Below are 22,500 nucleotides of genomic sequence, written 5' to 3' on the forward strand. Positions count from 1 at the left end.
CCCAAAAAAAGGTCGGCTCATGGCAGGTTTCTGTGTTCTGACCTGGATGAAGGGACGCTGCACGTAGTTGTAAATGACCTCTGACTTCCCGCCGGGACGGCGTTTCACCTTCTCCTTACAGGTGGGGTATCCTGGGAAAAGTGGTGGAAAAAGTACTCAAATTCTTTACTTAAATAAAAGTACCAATACTGTAATATAGAAATACTCTGTTACAAGTAAAAGTCCAGAAATCTAAATTTACTTAAGTAAAAGTACAAAAGTATTGGCATCAAAATGTACTTAAAATACCAAAAGTAAAAGTACTTAAATATTGGAAAATAGCAGATCTACAAGCTCACAACGTGTCGTGATGCGACGCGTTGTGAGCTTGTAGATTGGCTATTTTCAAATAGCCTAGGTATAAAATAAAGCTAAAGTGGTGAATGCATGTTTCATAATATCATAATTTATATCTGAAAAGTAACTAGTAACTAAAGTCTTCAAATAATTGTAGTGGAGCAAAACCCTAACCAAAACAATATTTGCCTCTGAGATGTAGTGGAGTAGAAGTAAAAGTATTGGAAATTGGAAATACGCAAGTAAAGTACAAATACCATTTTTTTTAACTTAAGTACAGTACAGTACTTAAGTAAATGTACTTAGTTACTTTCCACCACTGCTGGGAAATAAGGATAGTGCAGTGGTTATTCCAACTAATCAATTTAACCCAATCTATTAAGATGCCAATTAAAGCATCTGTCATTTCAGATTTTAGCGTTGGCTATTCACAAATAGCAGATATGCAAGCTCACAGCGGCACAGCGAGTTTGTACATCTGCTATTTTGTTTTTACATTTTTGAAAAGTCTTTCTTGAAAAAGTTTGTGAACTATACTGATTTAGAAGGCATTTGTAGAATCAGCCTCAGGTCTATAAAAAATCATAATCATTTGATTTTAATAAAAATCTAATCAATCTCTTTTTTTTATTTTATGAAAAAAAAAGCTGAATATGCATACCTTCTATTCCAATCCTGATGTTCTTCAGTCCTCTCTCCTTCAGCAGGGTTTTGGCAACATCTCTGTTTTCAATGTATTTGAAGAAGCGGAACAGTTTGGTGCTGTACACAACTTTAACACGAACACAAAAATGAACACAAAAATTTACACAAAATGAACACAATGATGATAGAAGCGTAGCGCTGTACACCAAACCTTTTTACCTTTTTGCAAAAAATACATTATGCCCTATTTTTATTTTTGATGTGATCTACAAGTTCAGAGCGTATCGCCTTGTGACGCGCTCTGTGCTTGAGGATCGGATATTTTTTCACTTTGTACACCATTGTACAGTACCCATTATTATAGTACTTTGAGGCCTGACACATTGATGACATTCATCTCCATATATAGGCATAAAAGGGACACACAGACAGACAGACAGACAGACAGTGATACACACACCAAGTTTGAATGAAGTTTATCGCTCAGATGGTCCTCGAGTTATTGGGAAAATATTTATACACACAGATTCTGTGCATTTATAGATATATATTTGAAGGCCGTTATGCGGCACTGCTGTAACACACCTGTAGTGCTCCATATGTGTGCATTTTTGTGTTTTTGGTGGGGCTATTGTCATAAAACAATAATGAAAGAAAATAAAAAACTGCACGTGGCACTGAAATTAAACCGGGTGCTGATTCAAACCTTGCACTCACTCTGTGAATACTCCTCTCCCATAGGTGGAGGGTTGTCGGGGTCCCAGTCCACCGAGTCCTCGTCACTCAGTACAACGATGTGACACTCTCTCTCTCCCTCCCGGGCGCTCGACACCATGACGGGCACGATCAGCTCCCCCAGGAACGCCTCGAACTGACACCTCGCACCGTCATTGGACAACTCGTGGAGCAATGCACCTTGGGAAGTCACACACAGGTTTGCTTCGTTCACTTCCATCTGATTGGCATTTAGGTGCTGCAATCCGTATAGATCTTTCATTCACTAAAAATATGACGGATTGCGGTAAAGACTGTCGATTACAGACAGTCTGTAAAAGAGAACCGAAGTCTGACATCACTGCCGAGGCCGCTAGAGGCCGCTATCCCCCTGAGTCAAAGTGTTATTTTTTCCATTGAAAATACCAGGTCTCAATAGCATCGTGGCATAAACTGTGTTCCAAAAATAAACAAATGAGCCTGGCAATTTTATTCATATGGATATGAAGCATCAACTAACGGTGAAAATGTGTGAAGAAAGAAAAAAAAAATCTCCAAACACAGACGTTATCAAATGTAACTCAATATCATAAACGACACAGAGTCACACACCTGACAGAATCACCGGGCTGATTTGTTTACTTTTGGAACACCGTTCTTATGACACGATGCTAGATGACCCTATGGTATGGTATATGTATATATATATAAAAAGGAGAAAATGGAAAAAAGGAGAAATTTACTTTTTGGTGTCCCAGTGTTTGGGAAACAGTGCTCTAGGGTACAATCTAAGCACAGATGGAAAGAATTGGAATAAACTCAGATATAGCCTACAGTATAATGTTCTTCAGCAGTTTTGCCATTTCCGCTTATTATAAGCGACTTTGGGTTTCCTTTTCTGTAAAGTTGCTTGTAAATGCTGGTAGTTGCGTTTTTTTGGGCTTGTTTCTAAAGTGTAGTTGCTTATTTGACAGGTACTCACTGAGGTCTCTGCACCTCACGGTGCTGTAGTCAAAGGTGATGCACAGGTAGTCACAGGCCTCTCTGAGCTCAGCCAGCGGGACCCCCTCTGGGCAACGAAGGACCCCCTCCCTGTAATAGTCCTGTAACAAGCACACACATGCACGCACACGCACGCACACGCACGCACACACACACACACACACACACACACACACACACACACACACACACACACACACACACACACACACACACACACACACACACACACACACACACACACACACACAGACACACACACACACACACACACACACACACACACACACACACACACACACGTTTATATTACTATACTTGAAGGGACATCGACATTTTAGAGCAACGATTTTCTGAAACTTAACTTCCAAATGGGTGATATCCCCCCACTTCTGGGACGAAAAAAAAAGAAGAAAAAAAACTCAGACGAGCCGGAGGTTTTTCCGGGTGGAAAACGGAACGCTTGTCCTAAAACACACTGCCCCATTTTTTTCACGGACAGAGGCCGCTGGATTAGACCCGGGGCGAGGATGTTTTAGGACGACGGTTCTTGTTATCCTTTTGTGAATGGAGAGGTGCGAGATGGAGAGACGCTTCCTTTTTACCACACATCTACACTTCATGGAGTATTTTTATTGCGAAAAACCCGAAATAAAAGAAGAAAAAAACGCAAAAAAACAGTGGTCGTGGGTATACGCTAGCGCGTTTTCAATGGATGAAATGGTTAGTAGACGGTATACGCTTTTTTCTAAAACATTCTGTCCGGTATACTATCATTCGAGAACCAAGGGGGGCACGTGCACACGCGTTCAGCACGTGCACGCGTGTTCAGCGCGCGCGCACGCTCTGGTCACGCAGGCACACACGACCACGCACATGTCGTGCAGGGAATGATTAGCGTATACCTCCGAAAAAAACCTAGAACACACCACTGTGTGTGTGTGTGTGTGTGTGTGTGTGTGTGTGTGCGTGTGTGTGTGTGTGTTGCGAAATATTGCTCTGTTTCAGCTGTTATAGGCAGTTTGTCTGTGTGGAGGAGAAGCGCCATACATCCTTAGAGACCATGAACTATCAACCCCGTTATATTTGTTCCCTGTAAATTAATTGTAATTTGTGGATTTAAATAAATAATTAAAGTATGTGTGTCTGTGTGCATGCGTGCGTGCGTGTACTCACCAGTACCACTCTGAAGATGTTGGCACCAACTCCGTCAGCGACCTCGTACTCTCCCTTGGAGTTTGGACGGGTGAAGTTGTTTCGTCGACCTGCACCGAACATCCTGGAACATGCAAGAGACATGGACCAAGAAGAAGAGAATTCACTGTAGCATCCCTATAGAGAACTGTAGTCAGACATCACTGTCGCTATAGACTATGCTGCTATCCCCCATATATAAGAGCTGTGTTCCAAAAATAAACAAAATGATCCCTGCGATTTTACTCATAAGGATATGAAGCATATCACAAAGAATAGCAGATCTGCAAGCCACTTCTATAGATCTGCTATTTTCATGAAGTTATTTGGTATAGAGGGGGTAAGAAGTGGACCTGTACCTTCCCAGCATGGTGTCGGGGTGGGCGGTGAACAGGGCGGGGTCCACTACAAAGTGGGTGCCGTCCACCAGCAGGGTGACTCTCTCTGGGGCGGGGCGCGCTGAGGTCATGATGGGAGGGACCATGTTGTCCCAACCTGTCTGGACTGTGAGATCTGTCACAAACAAAGAGTTATAATATCTCCCTTCAACTACAAGGACTAAGTAACAGTGCCGGCACTGTCGTGCCGTGCCATGCATTTTACAGGTTCTGGATGTGTTTCCATCAGTGGTGGAAAAAGTACTCAATTTACTTAAGTAAAAGTATCAATACTGGAATATAGAAATACTCTGTTACAAGTAAAAGTCCGGTAATCAAAATTTACTTGAGTAAAAGTACAAAAATATTGGTATCAAAATATGCTTAAAGTACAAAAGTAAAAGTACTCATTATGCAAAATGTCCCATTTCACAAGATATCAAATGTATTAAAATCTTTTGAAAACAGCAGATCTACAAGCTCACAACGTGTCGCATCGCAACGCATTGTGAGCTTGTAGATCGGCTATTTTCAAATGGCCGAAATGTATACAGGTCTGAAGTGATTAATTAGTTTTGTAATAATAATCAAAATCTACAAAGCAACTAGTAACTACAGTTTTCAAATAATAGTGGAGTAAAAGTACAATATTTGCCTCTGAGATGTAATAAGATAAGATAAGATAAGATAAGAGCTTGCCTTTATTGTCATTGCATACACAACGAAACATAGTTTGGTACCTCTGCAGACAACAACAGTATCAAAAGAAGAGCACTGAACATTGAAGGAACAATTAAAAAAACCTTGGTCAAAGTCCAAGTCAGGTCAGTCAGTCCCACAGTCATTTTAAAATAATAAAACAAGAATAAAATAATTGAGAAAAGAATAGAATAAGGAGGCCCCCATAAATGAAAGACATATCATGTGTACACATATTGCACACACCAACGCACTGTCATCATGATCAGGTAAACAAAATCCATGGTGTGTTCATATTTTTAGTTCATATTTTTAGTTCATATTCGGCGAGTACGCGTGCGTGATTGAGAGTCAGAATCCAGCAGACTTTTTACAGCCCTTGGAAAAAAGCTGTTGGACAGCCTGTTTGTCCTGGTTCTAACCACCTTCAGTCTGCCCGAGGGCAGGGTCTCAAACAAGTGGTGGCTGGGGTGTGTGGGGTCCTCGATGTAATGGAGTAGAAGTGTAATGAAGAGTGGAAATACTCAAGTAAAGTACAAACACCTCAAAATTGTACTTAGGTACAGACACAGTACTTGCATACATGAACTTTCCACCACTGGTTTCCATATCGCTACGACTGGGTTTCACATAAGGTTCTCAGAACCTAATTTGGGTTCTGCTCAGGAGTTCTGAGAACGCAACAACAACTCTTGTACAGTAACATCAGTCTTCCCGTCTCTCCAGCTCTTTAGTAAATACATTGGGATACCAATTTAATCCAATCAGGAGAGAGAACTCATGACAGGATACAGGATACACAAGTGGAATTGGAAGTGATGAAACAAATAAATGAGCAGAAAGATTTGGAACTGGAACACCAGCGGACATAGACACAGATACCGCGGGGGCCTCGGGGCTTAAGCCCCCACCCGAAATGATCAGCCCCCACATCAATCTCAGATGTCGGGGCTCAAACTTACAGTACCATTACCATTACTATAGCGGGGCACAGCTCTGAAGGCGCAAATGCGTGCCCGCGAGAGAGCCGGCAACGTGCTGTTAACGCCTAGAACAATAGCCCAGACAGAGAAAAATGGAGTTGAGCCCCCGCGGCCGCGCACATAAATCGGCGCGCCTGCCAGCGGATGAATCATCTTCGTGGGGTTCTCTCTCCTGATTGGATAAAATTGGTGACCCTCACCTGAAGATGTATTTTCTGTTTATTAAAGACAAAAGACAAACACCAGCCTATAGCAATAATTACTATCAAAATATAAACATTTGTGACACAAAAATATCACTTACACTATACTTTAACCACTTAAACACTCTAGAGTAGACTTAGTAAACCTGATATGAGTTGTCTCTGTATACTTGGAGCGCTCTTTTACGTCTGCACAAAAGCTCTTTACCAAACATAGCCGATCTACAAGCTCAAAATGTGCCGCGTGCGACACATTTTGAGCTTGTAGATCTGCTATTTTTTGGTGAATGTTCCCCCCCAGAACCGGCATGCTGGGGTTACAGTGGTTAAATGAATAGTCATGAATACAGCATGTAAACTAAATGAGAAACGTACAGTCACAGTGTACTCACCACGTCACCAGTAGACCAACAGCACTGTGTGTGTCAGTGTGTTGCTAATGACAGAAGGAGGATTTACTAATCACCTATAATCCAATTACCAGTCGCGCGTGCGTGCGAGTGTGTGTGTGTGGGGGGGCGGGCAGACAACAGTCTTCTGTCCTTAAAACAAACAGACAGACAGACAGACAGACAAGACAGACAGACAGACAGACAGACAGACAGACAGACAGACAGACAGACAGACAGACAGACAGACAGACAGACAGACAGACAGACAGACAGACAGACAGACAGACAGACAGACACTCATACATCTTCACCACATGACCCCAGAGAGTGTACCGAGGGAAAAATCCAAGGGAAAAATTACTTTGATTGTATGACCTAGTGTGCAACGTTTCGACAATTGGACATGATTTGTGGCATTTTGTGCAAAACAGGCCACTCCTGTAAACTTTGGATGCCAATCGTAGCCAATATGAAACATCGGACAGATACTTCTTGATCACATGACCATAGAGATGTCTGTGAGGTTTGGAAAAAATCTGTAGGAGTAATGCATAATAAAACAAATTGTATGGTTTGTATGGAATAAACCTGGAATAAACAATTTGACAATCAGGTGTACCAAACCTTTCTCAGTTCATCCTATAAAAGGTAATGTTTTATTTCTGCGTCATACATTTTTGTGTTTAGGAGACAATTTGCATATTTTAATACATTAGCTATTTCAAACCAGTATGGACACAGGGAAGTAGTATGAACCTTTATTTTTGTAGCACCTTTCACAACACAGTTACACAAAGTGCTGACATGAATCACTATAAATGTAAGACAAACAAAAAGAGGTCGACGCGGTCAGTGCATCCATTAATTGTGTCACAAAGTCGACGATGTCTTCAGATGTCCTCCTGTCTCCGGTTGTTGTCCGTCCCCTCCTCTCTCCCCGCGTGTCCCTGTCCCTCCGCGTCTCTCTCGTTCTTCTGAAGGAGCTGGTGGAGGACAGGGTCTCGTGTCTTCGGCAGGGGAACGGGGGGGAGAGCAGAGCTACCGGTGGACAATCTTTTCTCTGGAAGGAACCAAACAGCAAAAAGACAGAGACAACCAGAGACACCGTCAGTCCTTTAATCTCTGCACAACTGGCCATGAACTAGTCGTACATGTCATGCTAAAAACAAACTGCACAATGAAAAGTATTACAGTGAAATCTTCAGTGGTTTATCCATTTGTATCTCAGAGAGTTGACCCTCTATGTCACTATGAGTTCTTAACACAGAGGATTTTACAATTACAGTACAATTACAGTTGACCTGCCCATCAACCTCTTGGGAGGATGGTGCTCATTATTTTTGCGACTGTTGTTGCAAGAATTCCTATGTATTTGTGCAAATGGCAAATTCATATATTCTCTTGAATCTGGCTGTGGACACTGATATGGATCTTGATATTTAATGCGTTTTTAAATGTCTTTTAATCTGCTGTAATACAAATTGCCCTGTTTGGGACAAATAAACGCTACCTTGACCTTGATTTACAATGTAGGCATTTGTCAGACGCTCTCATCCAGAAAGACTTAAAAGTGTGAGATCAGAATAAGTGAACATGAACTCTAGTTAAAGGTAGGGTAAGTGATATTTTTTGGTATATTTATTTGTTTTTGTTTTTTGTTAATAGGTTAAAGTACTATATTCTGATAGTAATCATTGCTACAGAGTGTTTGTTTGGTCACAGGGGTCTCTCCAGCTCTTTAGTAAACATAATATGTACATTTTCAGGTAGGTGACAACATTTAAGCCAATCAGGAGAGAGCACTGAAAATGCATTTTCTGTTTAATAAAGAGCTGGAGAGACATGGAGACTCCTTTTACTGAACAAACACTCTATGGCAATGAGTACTATCACAATAAAGAGCTATTTAACACTTATTTTAACCAAAGTAAATCACTTACCCTACCTTTAACAAATGAAATTACGTAAATAGTCACAAAAGTTGAATTTAAGGAAAAGCCAAACTAGTGTCTCAAAGAAACTAAGATACAAAGTAAACAATGAACGTAGCATCTGTCTAAACAACATGCTATCTAAATAACATTCTGTACATTATCAGGGTGAGGGTGAGTGCTAGGGGGTGAGGTGGAAATGTAATAGGTGACTGCTAGGGGGTGAGGTGGAGTGTGAAGAGATGAGTGCTAGGGGGTGAGGAATAGGAATAGGAGAGCAATGCAACGTCACCCGCACAGGAGAGCCATGACATTACCATGTGAAGACTAATAAGGTATCAACAGAAATGTATCATCATTCTGTAGAGGTGAGTGGTAGGGGGTGAGGTGGAGTCTGAAGAGGTGAGTGCTAGGGGGTGAGGTGGAGTCTGAAGAGGTGAGTGCTAGGGGGTGAGGTGGAGTCTGAAGAGGTGAGTGCTAGGGGGTGAGGTGGAGTCTGAAGAGGTGAGTGCTAGGGGGTGAGGTGGAGTCAGAAGAGGTGAGTGCTAGGCCTGGGGGTGAGGTGGAGTCTGAAGAGGTGAGCGCTTGGGGGTGAGGTGGAGTCTGAAGAGGTGAGTGCTAGGGGGTGAGGAGGAGTCAGAAGAGGTGAGTGCTAGGGGTGAGATGGAGTCAGAAGAGGTGAGTGCTAGGGGTGAGGTGGAGTCTGAAGAGGTGAGTGCTATGGGTGAGGTGGAGTCTGAAGAGGTGAGCGCTTGGGGGTGAGGTGGAGTCTGAAGAGGTGAGTGCTAGGGGGTGAGGAGGAGTCAGAAGAGGTGAGTGCTAGGGGTGAGGTGGAGTCAGAAGAGGCGAGTGCTAGGGGGTGAGGTGGAGTCAGAAGAGGTGAGTGCTAGGGGGTGAGGTGGAGTCTGAAGAGGTGAGCGCTTGGGGGTGAGGTGGAGTCAGAAGAGGTGAGTGCTAGGGGGTGAGGTGGAGTCTGAAGAGGTGAGTGCTAGGGGGTGAGGAGGAGTCAGAAGAGGTGAGTATTTGAGTAATGAGTCTGCAGTAGCCTGGAAACCAGACAAATCTGCCACAGCTAAAAAACATTGCCCAGGACAACTCCTCTGGCACTCCTCGTTTTTAATTACATTTCGCTCACCCCAGAGTTGTGGGTGAACAATCAGAGCCCACTAAACAAAGTTTTTTTTTTTTTGCTGTGACGTTTGAATCTGTTTTCCGCCCCTTGGAAATGAATCTTCCACACCGAAGTTCCAGACTAATATCTACGCAGTGATATTAGACTGGCCATACCATGCAGGCTAAGTCTGCAGTTCTGCCTGCAATGGGGAGTTTATTCCACAGCATAGGGGCCAGGAAGGAGAAGAGTCTAGGAGTCTATGAGTGCTAGGGGGTGAGGAATAGGAATAGGAGAGCAATGCAACGTCACCCGCACAGGAGAGCCATGACATTACCATGTGAAGACTAATAAGGTATCAACAGAAATGTATCATCATTCTGTAGAGGTGAGTGCTAGGGGGTGAGGTGGAGTCTGAAGAGGTGAGTGCTAGGGGGTGAGGTGGAGTCTGAAGAGGTGAGTGCTAGGGGGTGAGGTGGAGTCTGAAGAGGTGAGTGCTAGGGGGTGAGGTGGAGTCTGAAGAGGTGAGTGCTAGGGGGTGAGGTGGAGTCAGAAGAGGTGAGTGCTAGGGGGTGAGGTGGAGTCTGAAGAGGTGAGTGCTAGGGGGTATGAAACAGTTGCTGGCCATACCATGCAGGCTAAGTCTGCAGTTCTGCCTGCAATGGGGAGTTTATTCCACAGCATAGGGGCCAGGAAGGAGAAGAGTCTAGGACGTGTGGAGCGTTGTCCAGGGTGTTTTAGGGAAGGGAGAAAAATCTAGGACACGTGGAGCATTGTTCCAGGGTGTTTTAAGGAAGGCTTGTGCAGCATTCCTGTGTTACCACAAAACTAATTTCACCCACTTCTTTAGATGAGTCACTAAAGTTAATTCTGACTCTAATTCTTAACTGATCTATAGGCGGGAAGGGGTGTGATTTTACCGTGTACAGGAGTAGTATTTGAGCAGTTGTGGTGTTATTGTGAGCTTGTAGATCTGTTAATTAAGAGGAGAACAGATCATTTAAAAGGGTATTTACCTCCTGGTCCAATGGGACGCATGAGTCTGTTCATCTGGATGTTCCAGTGCTTGACGCTGGTACTGGCCTGACGCAGCTTCCTCTGAGCAGCCTGGACAACAAGAACAATGTTCATGTAACTCTGAGCTCACTGGTCAGCAAACATCAAACGCTACTGTTCAATTTCAAAGACATTTTGCAGTTTTTATTATTATTAAATAAAAGATTGTGTAGGCAATTATTGTTACCGCTTTTTTGGTCCTGTTTCATCATTATGCCAATTAATTCCTCCCCACACACATTTGTGCGTTGCCACTGCTGTTGTATCCTACTGGTGGTGGAAAGTAACTAAGTACATGTACTCAAGTACTGTACTTAAGCAAAATTTTAAGGTATTTGTACTTTACTTGAGTATTTCCAATTTCCAATACTTTTACTTTTACTCCATTACATCTCAGAGGCAAATATGTTACTTGTACTCCACTACAATTATTTGAAAACTTAAGTTACTAGTTACTTTGTAGATTTTGATTGTTATCACAAAACATTAAAAAATACATTAACCACTTCAGCCTTATACATTTTGGCCATTTGAAAATAGCCGATCTACAAGCTCACAATGCAGATCTGCTATTTTCAAAATATTTTAATACATTTGAAAACTTGAAATGGGACATTCTGCATAATGAGTACTTTTACTTTTGGTACTTTAAGTACATTTTGATGCCAATACTTCTGTACTTTTACTCAAGTACATTTTGAATTTCGGACTTTTACTTGTAACAGAGTATTTCTATATTGCAGTATTGATACTTTTACGTTAAACATTTGATTTTATTTTTTCCACCTCTGGTGGCCGCTGCTGTTCATTGGAGCAATGCATCGCATGTTGTTCATCGACCCTTACGGGGCTATTTGGTATTATTCATACACACTCAAGAGTTAAATTATCACTGAGGATTTTACAGTGTAGATTTGGGTCCCAGAGTAAAAATAGTTTTATTAAAGGAATACACCACCCAAAAAAAAGGCATTTTTCTATCAATTACTCACCTCATGAAGCCGTGAATTCATGGAGATTTTTTATTTATTTTTCTGAGCCAATAATTCTATAATTGAGGACTGTGCTGCGGTAGAAGACCACAATTAAACTATATAAAAGAATGATATGAACTCCAAAACAACTCTCACAGTGTAATCACTGATGAGCCTATGATTCAGGTTCAAAAACAATATTTTAAATATGGTTTTGCTCTTGTTAAGATTGGTCTCCTATTAACTTCAATTAGTCAAATATTGGATTATTGGCTCAGGAACGCGACAAAAACACATTTTGGGTGAAGTATTCCTGTAAATGGGGGTCCGTGGCCTCATGGTATGCATATCAAAATGGGGGTCCTTTAAATGATAAAGGTTGAGAATCATTGTTGTGTACCTGTATGTCCATGTCAACTCGCTGGCGGCTGGACCGCACCTTGTCCAGCTGCCTGTGGGCCTCCTGCAGCGCCTGGGTCTTGAGTTCCATCTCCTGCCTGAGTTCATGCTGCTCCTGCTGGGTGTGGACGATGTAGCGCTCATGCTCCTCCTGGAGTGCCAGCAGAGCCTTCGACTTCTCCTCTTCCTCGGCCAAAAGCCTAGAGCCAGTGGTGCAAAGAAGTACGCAGGTGTTTTACTTAAGGGAACAGGTGGTTGACATAAATGGAGCCCTGTCCTCATCCCTCCCAGTGAAGCTCAAGGAAGCATTCTTGAGCCGTTACTGTTCTTAATTTATGTTAATAACGTGAAATCAGCTTGTAATTGCAATTTGACGGCTCAGCACTCCTAGTCTCGGAAAAGAACAAATTGCATGTCTAAAAAGCCCTCAGATCTGAGCTCAACAATATCCACACCTGGCTGCCTTTACACCACTTGGCTGGCTAACTGCATTACGCCTGGGAAAAACGGAATCCATTATTTCTTTCTAAAGTCAACCTCAGTAAGTCAGAAGACTTTACGGTCACAGTTGGTGACCATGTAATTACAAGTAAAGAGGTAACCTAGCCGGGTTGTATTTTGGATACCAATATTTCCGGTGAAAAAATCAATCACAGGTGATTATGAACGTCCACCAAAGAACAAGCTTTTTTGGGCAGGATCTCCTCCTCGACCATACTTGCACCTAATAGTTCACTAACATCTCAATGTCACTAAAAAGCTAAACTGAAGACCTCTCAAAACAGGACTCCCCCAGGACTCACTTTGCTAGTCTAGGTTGACTCAAGGTAGCAGACAGAGTGCAACATCTCTCAATGGGTCTAGTCTTTAAGATACTCAGAGGATCAGTGCCCAGATACCTGTCAAACTACTCCTCTAGAGTGAGTGACACACATGGGCATAACACCAGAAGGAGATCATCTGACCTCGTTCCTCCAAAATTCGGCTCAAACATGGGGGGAAATGCATTCTACTATGCAACACCATAATGTGGAATCACCTACCAAAGGAGATAGGTTCTCGACTCCCTACCCAAACTCAAAACGAACCTAAAATAATTCCTATGCGACTGACCGACTCGCATATAGAACCAACTATCCAACCAATATGCCCATATATGGGCATGCCAATATACAGGGTATGGGCATAATCTAATGACATCAGGGATCTACATACTGTATTATGTGCACAGACAGGTACAACAGGTACTCTGACAAATCCTTCTACACTATGACTCAGACGTATTGGTCAGATTGTACTGTAGTTGCAAACTCTAGATGTGCCGAATCTCTAGTTTTATTCAAATAGATTTTTGTTACATATTTTTTGTTTTATTTGCCTGCGGGTGTCGCTGTTGAGGGATTTTGCCTGTCAATCATCGCCTCTGCTCCAAAGGACAGGGGAGGGGTGGGGAGGAGAAGGGGCGGGATTTAAGGACTGTGACATCAAAGTCCAGGGGCCAATCACAGCACTTTTTTTAGCCTAATTAATTATTCAGAAAACCCCAGACCACAAAAAAATCCACTGAATGTTCAAAGTTTAGGTTTTTTGCGTGTAATGAGGTCATAAAACAAAAAAAGAAAAAAAAAGAAAATGAATGTCATGAAACCTTTAAATAAATCCACATGAAAGATGATCTCCAAGACCACCTGATCTCAGTACTTCTTTAACCACTTAAACCCCTGTATTTGTATTCTGGGGAAACCACGTTGCGACGCGTTGTAAGCGAAGTGTATTTTCAGCGAAGATATTTAATGCGCAGCGAAAACTCAAAATATGCTAGCATAGAGCCCTGAGGGACTCCTAAGTGGTTAAAAAGTCGACAACAGAGCTGACAGCAGAGTGCAACGAAAACCACAAGGATTCAAACACGATGACAGGAAGCCAGCCTGTCATATGAGACTGAGAGCTGTGTGTGTGTGTGTGTGTGTGTGTGTGTGTGTGTGTGTGTGTGTGTGTGTGTGTGTGTGTGTGTGTGTGTGTGTGTGTGTGTGTGTGTGTGTGTGTGTGTGTGTGTACCTGGCCTGTGCGAGGCAGAAGGCCTCCTCGTCGCGTCGGGTCCTGACCTGCTCCTGCAGCGCCTCCTCCAGACATCTCTGCGTCTCCTCCAGCTCCCGGATCCTCCTCCTCTGTCTCTCTGCCTCCTCCTCCTTCTGGCTCAGCTCGTCCTGCATGCTGGCCCGCGCCTGAGACACCACAACATGATGCTTTACTATAGCATGGGAAAAGTCAGTTGCAATTCAGGAGCCAAGAAGGAGACAGGGTCAAAATCAGGAGTGTTGGCAGGTATGCTGAGACCGTTCTTGTATGTGAGGGGGCCATGTTTTTCAAAACATTAATGTTAGGTGTGTGACAAGGTTATTAGCTTTGGATTTTAGTTTTAGATCAGTTCGTTTAAAATCTTTTTTAGAGCGGATTTGCTAGTTTTTATTATTTATTATTTTTGAAAATGCTAATAATTTTAGTTAGTTTTTATTAGTTTTAGTGTTAGTTTTAGTTTTTTTTTACACTTTCGTTCATTTGTCAGGTGCAGGATTGAAAAGGTCAGATTGTAAACAAGTAACTGAAGGACCGCGAGGTGCCGTACGGTGGTGCCGACAGCTGGTGTAAAACTGGTACAGCAAAATAAATAGATTAAGATTTCATATCATCCCAAAAAGCTTATAAATAGACAAAAACGAAAACTAAGGGCATTTTGTCTATAATTTCAGTTCGTTTGAGTTACTTTTGTAAACACACAATACAGTTTCAGTTAGTTATCGTTATTTATTTTTAATTCTTGTTATTATTTATTTCAGTTAACAAATCTTTTTTTCTTTTTCAATTTTAGTTTTTGTTATTTCATTAGTTTTAATTGACTATAATAACCTTGGTGTGTGAGCTGCTGACCTGTTCAGCGTCTTGAAGCTGTTGTTGCAGCGCTCTGTTCAGCTCCTCATGCTGTTGTCTCCACCTCCTCTCCTCCTCCAGGAGGTCTGCCTGCGCCTGACGCTGCGCTCCCTAAAACACCATGTTCAAAACTTTACACTGGTGTCTGAACCCCCTAAAACACCATGTTCAAAACTTTACACTGGTGTCTGAACCCCCTAAAACACCATGTTCAAAACTTTACACTGGTGTCTGAACCCCCTAAAACACCATGTTCAAAACTTTACACTGGTGTCTGAACCCCCTAAAACACCATGTTCCAAAACTTTACACTGGTGTCTGCACCTCCTAAAAATCAAGTTCAAAACTTTATGCTGGTGTCTGCATCGCCTAAAAATCCAGTTCAAAACTTCACACTAGTGTCTGAACCCCATAAAAATCAAGTTCAAAACTTTATGCTGGTGTTTGAACCCCATAAAATATAGTTCAAAACTTTACACTGGTGTCTGTACCCCCTAAAACATGCCGTACAGCCGATCTACAAGCTCACAACGCGACGCAACCCCTAACCCTAATTTGAATACTTTTCCTAATTGTAAAAGACTAACAAAAAAAAAATATATATGTATTAGTTTTTTACCCTAAAACAACCATTTCTCTTGTGAGGACCAGGAAAATATACTCACACACGCGTGCACACACACGCGCGCGCGGCCGCGCGCACACACACACACACACACACACGCACGCGGCCGCGCGCGCGCGCGCGCGCACACACACACACACACACACACACACACACACACACACACACACACACACACACACACACACACACACACACACACACACACACACACACACACACACACACACACACACACATGCACACACGCACACCTGTAGGAGTTGCAGTTGCACCAGGTTGGTGTCTCTCTCTGCCTGCAGGAGGTGGAGTCTGTGTAGCTCCTCCTCCTTGGCGACCTGTCTCTGCCCTCGCTCCACCCTCTGCTGGCGGCGCTGCGTCTTCAGCTCGGCGTGCAGGGTTACGCCCCGGCCCTCTACGCACAGACGCAACGCCGTCTGGATGGCTGCACACACCGGACACACCCATTAATCTGTGTGTGTGTGTGTGTGTGTGTGTGTGTGTGTGTGTGTGTGTGTGTGTGACTGTGTGTGTGTGTGTGTGTGTGTGTGTGTGTGTGTGTGTGTGTGTGTGTGTGTGTGTGTGTGTGTGTGTGTGTGTGTGTGTGTGTGCAGGGACGCAGAGAGCGTTTAAGAACCAAAGGGGACGCATAAGCGTGCGCTTTTTTACCGAATTTGTAACGTTTTGTTTTTGTTACATTATTTCGGTTAATTTGGTACAAAAATGTCAGAGGTTTCTTCTTTTTTTCCCTCTTCTTCCCAAAAGTGGGGGGGATATCCCTCCCCCCAATGGAACTAAGTATGTCCAAACCCCCCCCCCCTCTCTCCCTGTGTGTGTGTGTGTGTGTGTGTGTGTGTGTGTGTGTGTGTGTGTGTGTGTGTGTGTGTGTGTGTGTGTGTGTGTGTGTGTGTGTGTGTGTGTGTGTGTGTGTGTGTGTGTGTGTGTGTCTGTGTGAGGATGTGTGCGTGTGCGTGTGCGCATGCACACGCCTGTATTACTGCATTAAAAGGCTTTAGGCTCATCAGAGGCGTACGGTCATTGGGGCCAACGAGGCCATGGACCGGTCTGTGTGAACCCTGCTTGCCCCTATGTTGACCAAAAATCAACATAACAACATTAGCAGCACTCACCCTTTAAGTCGCCTTTGTTTTCAAATGGGGCTCATTTGCATTCGGCCGAATTGTTAATGAGTGGCCATTAGAAAAACAGTTTCGCCGTCAAACCGGTTCTCCATTGCGCAGAGACGAGCACCTCTCCATTCAGAAATGTAATAGAAGAAGAACCGTCGTCCTGAAACACCCTGCCCCGCGTCTAAACCGGCGGCCTCGGTCCGCGGAAAAAATGGGGTAGTGTGTTTTGGGACGAGCGTTCCGTTTTCCACCCGGAATGGCTCGGTAATTCTCTATAGACTTATCAGCCGTTGTTGTGCGGTTAAGATTCTGGCCCGGTCAACGTTAGAATTCACCATACGCTACTGAGGCTTATGGTTAAAAATGGCAATAAAAAAAAATGGCTTTCATAAAATGTGTGTGTGTGTGTGTGTGTGTGTGTGTGTGTGTGTGTGTGTGTGTGTGTGTGTGTGTGTGTGTGTGTGTGTGTGTGCGTGCGTGCGTGCGTGCGTGCGTGCGTGCGTGCGTGCGTGCGTGCGTGCGTGCGTGCGTGCGTGCGTGCGTGCGTGCGTGCGTGTGTGTGTGTGTGTGTGTGTGAGAGGGTGTGGGTTTGTAATTCCACTAAGCGTGGTTGTCGGGTGGAAACGTCACTAAATGTCACTTATTTAATGTATCAATTGCTTGATTGATTGATTGAATACCTTATTAGTCAGAAATGTAAACAGGTACAGTCAGACATGTAGGCTAAAAGGATGATAAAGGTATAATGTAACTATTAATGCACAGTGTTGCTCACCGCTGGTCCACTCCTGTCTTTGCTTGGAGTCTGCAGCGCTCATCTCATAGGTCTTTGTCAAGGTCTTCACACAGAGCATACAGCGCTTACCCTCCCTTTCTGGGAGAACCTTTAAACACACAGAACATACAGCTCTTAATAATAATAATAGGTCATCAGATATCGGCCATAATTTCAATATCATGCTTCCCTATATGCAGTATTAGGGTCCGGTATGCATGGTATTGACATTTTGGCTGATAAAAAATAATCTCAATGATAGTGAAAATAGCAAATACAAGCTCACAACACGATTTACATCTGGTATTTTCACCACACTAGAGGTTCGGGCCGGCCCGCACATAGAGTTCAGGTTGTGTACCGCCGATCCGACTGATATGTCTGGGTCAGGGGCTTTGTCAGAGAGTCTGTGTCCATTTTTTGCCCATATGGAGATCTCTGTATCCATCAGTTCTTGTCCCTTTGATGCCCATAATATGGATATCCCCAATCTGGGAACCCATGGTGAAAAAAAGGAAAAAACAGCGTCCTCTGCTGTTTTCGGAATCCGTTCTTGAGAGATTAGGAGATCCCTGATGTCATCAGTATATGCCCATTGCCCATGTATTGGAATGCCCATATATATGGGCATATCGGTCTGATCAGCAGTTCTGGACAACCGGATGACCAAACTACTCTGTTCGTCCGCCCACCCATCCGCCCTATTAGGCAATTTTAATATTTGAAATAAGGCTCAAGTGGTTAATTCACACAATGTACCTTCTTCCCTTCAAATAAATGTAAGTAATTTGAAATGCAAGTAGAGTGAAAGTCACAAGTATCGAAAACTACAAATAGTCAGTCTCACCTCCACACAGCAGTTGTGGTCCAGGTCAATGCAGCCTTTCTCCTCCCTGTTCTCCTCGCTGTCATAGTAGACCAGGCTGTTGGAGCTCAGCCTGAACCAGCGCTCGTTCCAATTCCTTCTCACGTGGCCTTTCTTCCACAGATAGCCCTGGTGACACAGACACACACCCACACACAGAAACACACACACATGCACACGCACGCGCACACGCACACGCACACGCACACGCACACGCACCCACACACACTCGCACACACACACACACACACACACACACACACACACACACACACACACACACACACAGACACAGTCGCACACATATTTTTATTACAGGACAGACAGACAGACAGATGATATTTGCAAGTAACTTTACAGAAAAACAAGCCCAAAGTCGCTTATAATAAGCAGACTTGGCAACACTGACACAGACCTCCTTGATGACGTTAAGGATCATCTCCTGGTACACGTGCTGGACGGCCACAGTGAGGCGCTCTCGGTCCACACCTCGGCTCAGCCTCCCACTCCCCACCCACTCCAGAAACAGCCACACGGTGATGCCGCTCTGCCGCACGGCATCCCGGGAAATGAAGTCCTCCATGTCCACGTAACTCAGCTCCACGTTCATGCCTACACACACTTTCTTCAGCAAGTACTCCAGCTAGGGGGCGACACATGTACTGTTTTACTTCAATTATTGTTACAAAACATACATTAACAATTATTTTTTTTTTTTTTTTACACATCTTTTCACCCAGTGCCAATTGCCTATGTAATCCTGGGCGCTACTCTCCCTCTGCCAGCCTAGGGAGAGCCCAGCATTAAGCTCATGCCTCCTTCAATGCATGAGGAGCTAGCAAGCTGCTACTTATCACCTGACAGGGGGGAGTTTCCGCGTGGTGAAAGGAACACGTTATTCCAACCAGTTCCTTTCCTCTCCATCAGGCTGACCAGTGGGAGGCAGTATAGAGACCAGGATTACTACATGTTTTTGTAAGGGCACCTACCCTAGGGGACATGGGGAGAACATGCAAACTCCGCACAGAAAGGCCCTTTCACCAACCCCACCTAGGACATGGGCACTGATGACGCGAAGGAGAGAACACACCCCCAGCACCCACAGCATCCTCGGCGGCAATCGAACCCAGGACCTTCTAGCTGTGAGGCAACAGCGCTAGCAATTGCACCACCGTGCCCCCACATTAACCATTTAAGCCCTATTTCAGTGGTTCTGAAACTCTTCAGGTCACGACCTCCCCAAAAGAATCATAATTGAATTGGGGACCCCCCCATCCCAACTTGCACTTGAAATTGCAGGAGATGAAGGATACAATTTTTACTAGGTTCCACTGATAAATATTGTGAAAATAGCCGATCTACAAGTTCAGCATGTATAGATCGTCTATTTTCTAAATCTTTGCCTCTGTCTATAATATTTGACAATTAGTTTGACCATTTCTTTTTATATAGTTTGTTGATTACTTTTGACGCAGTGATGGTCTTGTTATCATTTATTATTTTATTTTAGAGGTAATAAAAAGGTCTTAAAAGTCCTTCAATTATAACTTGAAATGTGCAGGTACCCTGTATACACTATAATTGGTTCGTTTACTGTTAAGTGAGAAAACAATGTTGCACATTAAGCTAATCATCTGGGGACCCTCCAAAATCATTTGGGGACCCCCCTGGGTCTCAAACTTGTGGGGACCCCCCAAAGTGGGGACCCCCCACAGTTTGAGAACCAAAGCCCTATTTTATACTTCAGAGATTTGAAAATAGCTGATCTACAAGCTCACAATACGTTGCATTGCAGTGATCTGCTATTGGACTTTTACTTGTAACAGAGTAATGCAGTAAGATAAAAGATGGCGGGAAGCAGGGGGCCACCTCTTCAGGAAGTAAAACCAGCGGGTAGGAGTCCTCTGACAGGAAGTTGAACAGACTCCAGAGGCGGAAGGCGTCCTCTGGGTCCTGGAGGAGGTTGTGTTCAGGGTCGGGTCGGTAGTTCTTTTTGGCAGAGAGGAGCCAACACAGCTCATCCACCTTGTTCTTGTTGAAGGTGCCCTCCACCACCTGAACCAGTGTTGATTTTGAGAGAAAAGTTTGATTACATTTTAGTCGTAGTCGTTTGAAGAAAATTCCATTCAGTTATAGTCACATTTTAGTATTTTTTTGTCTTACTGTTAGTCAAGTTAGCTTTTTCGGCTCCGTTAAAAAAACACTTTAAAAGACGCAGGCCGTCTGAAGCAAACTTGGGACCGCTGTCCCAATATGGACAGAATCGTAAATCTTCGTAAACTTTCATCATATTTTTTGTCAGCGAAATTAACACATGTGAGAATGTGTTGTTTATGTACATGTCAGCAGAGGCGCACGGTATACCTTGTCCAGTATGAACTTGTTGAGGTAGGGCATGTATCCCTGGGTGGACACGGGTCCATCATCATCGTCTCTGAAGTGTTCCTCCAGCGACCCAGGGTCATGAGGGATGTTCAGCACTGTGTACAGGTTATGAGACAACACCTACACACACACACACACACACACACACACACACACACACACACACACACACACACACATACACACACACACACACACACACACACACACACACACACACACACACACACACACACACACACACACACACACACACAGGTATTATTATACTTTTTTCTGGACGCCGATTGTATGAATGCAAAAACTTTTTTGACCATAAAACCACCTTTTTTCTTGTGAGGACCAGGAAAACGGTTAGGAATACACACACGCACAGACACAGACACAGACACAGACACACTCACTCACTCTAAAGCTGAATTCCGATACCCCAAACTTTCACACTCGCTCACTCTCCTCGCGTCCTCCCCTCGCGCCTAAGCCCTGCCCCTGCGAGGAGGGGCAGGAGAGGATTAAATGCGAGGACGGAGTGGTCGACCCGTTGGCCTCACAGGATCGGAATGCACTCTAGCGTCATTTCAAAGCGACGGCAAATTACGCGATCACTTATGACGTCTCATACAGCTGGATCACTGGAAGGCATAGAATACTATGCAGGTATAGAATAGTACAGAATAGAAGAATAGACAATTCATCAATGTGGATGGCCATATCGTTATCTTTATAGTTAAAATTGTTGTGCAAAGCCATTTATTCCTGACATAGTGAATGAAGCGCCTGGATGCGCAAATTTACATTTATGAATGGAATAAACAGTCCCCCCCCACGACAGTCCGGCAACACGGCACTATGTTGCCAATGTAACAGAGTTGAGGTATGTCTGACTCTGAATTACATCATATTACATATTCAGTCCACATATATAAATACAATACTTTATTTTAATTATATGTCACAGTCATTTATAGCAGTCCCTGCATTCAGGCATGCACGGAGAGAAACTATGCTTTAATAGCTTTTGGGCGACGTTTTTGGCAAGGTTTTGGGTTTCAAGCAGCTACATGTGGAGGAGGACCATGTATACGTCACGGGAGAAAGGAAAAAAACTTGTAAACGTTATGCGGAAGTCTGCCGCGAGGAGATGTGAAGAGTGGTCGAACGTACACTTCATGTACACTCGCTCCATGCGCACTCGAAGAGCCTGCTCGGCTCCTCCACTCGCCCCCACTCGGCTCCTCCAAAAAGCAAATGACCAATTGGGCCCAAACTATTTCCGGGTCAAGCTGGAGTGACCGAGTGGGAGTGAGCGAGTGGACGACATTTTGGGTATTGGAATTCAGCGACTCACTCACTCACTCACGCCCGCCCGCCCCCGCCCACACACACACACACACACACACACACACACACACACACACACACACACACACACACACACACACACACACACACACACACACTGTTAGAGTAAATGTAACTCCTTCGTCTAACTGTTTGTCTATTCATTATGATTGAGTCACTTCAAACTTAAAGTCCTTCGTGAGGTGAGTGCTATGTTGTTGTGGTGTTAAGCAGCTAAACCACTGCAGGTCCTTTGTAGGTCAGAGTCAGTGCTGCCAGATTTCACAGACAAGCAAGCAGCCAGGTCTATGAAAATGACCCAAAAGAAGCAACCAGTTTTACCACTTGAACCACAACAGCTATTTGAAAATAGCAGATCTACAAGCTCACACAGCATGTCGCTTTGCTCTGCTATTTAAAAAGGAAACCTTGAAA

General features: G+C 43.9%; 2 protein-coding genes across 3 annotated transcripts in view; both read right to left on the minus strand.

Moving 5' to 3' along the window:
- The window catches only part of LOC308083124 (BTB/POZ domain-containing protein KCTD20-like), a 5,494-nt gene extending 1,218 nt beyond the window's left edge, over nt 1-4,276 (minus strand). The window contains exons 1-6 of the mRNA XM_080425276.1: nt 4,251-4,276; nt 3,874-3,976; nt 2,678-2,798; nt 1,699-1,896; nt 998-1,108; nt 43-131 (exon numbers count right to left, since the gene is read on the minus strand). Coding sequence (XP_080281402.1) covers nt 43-131; nt 998-1,108; nt 1,699-1,896; nt 2,678-2,798; nt 3,874-3,976; nt 4,251-4,261 — 633 coding nt within the window. The 5' untranslated portion in view covers nt 4,262-4,276. The remainder of the gene's footprint in view (nt 1-42; nt 132-997; nt 1,109-1,698; nt 1,897-2,677; nt 2,799-3,873; nt 3,977-4,250) is intronic.
- Nucleotides 4,277-7,213: 2,937 nt separating this feature from the next.
- The window catches only part of LOC308082234 (differentially expressed in FDCP 6 homolog), a 17,555-nt gene continuing 2,268 nt past the window's right edge, over nt 7,214-22,500 (minus strand). Inside the window, exons 2-12 of one of the 2 annotated variants that reach the window (XM_080423913.1) lie at nt 20,704-20,844; nt 20,209-20,394; nt 18,755-18,982; nt 18,322-18,468; nt 17,475-17,583; nt 15,824-16,014; nt 14,945-15,055; nt 14,075-14,241; nt 12,018-12,216; nt 10,604-10,694; nt 7,214-7,605 (exon numbers count right to left, since the gene is read on the minus strand). In XM_080423913.1, the coding sequence (XP_080280039.1) occupies nt 7,436-7,605; nt 10,604-10,694; nt 12,018-12,216; nt 14,075-14,241; nt 14,945-15,055; nt 15,824-16,014; nt 17,475-17,583; nt 18,322-18,468; nt 18,755-18,982; nt 20,209-20,394; nt 20,704-20,844 (1,740 nt within the window). In that variant the 3' untranslated portion in view covers nt 7,214-7,435. Of the gene's footprint in view, nt 7,606-10,603; nt 10,695-12,017; nt 12,217-14,074; nt 14,242-14,923; nt 15,056-15,823; nt 16,015-17,474; nt 17,584-18,321; nt 18,469-18,754; nt 18,983-20,208; nt 20,395-20,703; nt 20,845-22,500 lie in introns of both variants that reach the window. The other variant, XM_080423912.1, reaches the window with a different exon arrangement.

Source organism: Gymnoscopelus braueri, assembly GCF_963280865.1.
Source record: "Gymnoscopelus braueri genome assembly, chromosome: 3".
Classification (NCBI taxonomy): Eukaryota; Metazoa; Chordata; class Actinopteri; order Myctophiformes; family Myctophidae; genus Gymnoscopelus; species Gymnoscopelus braueri.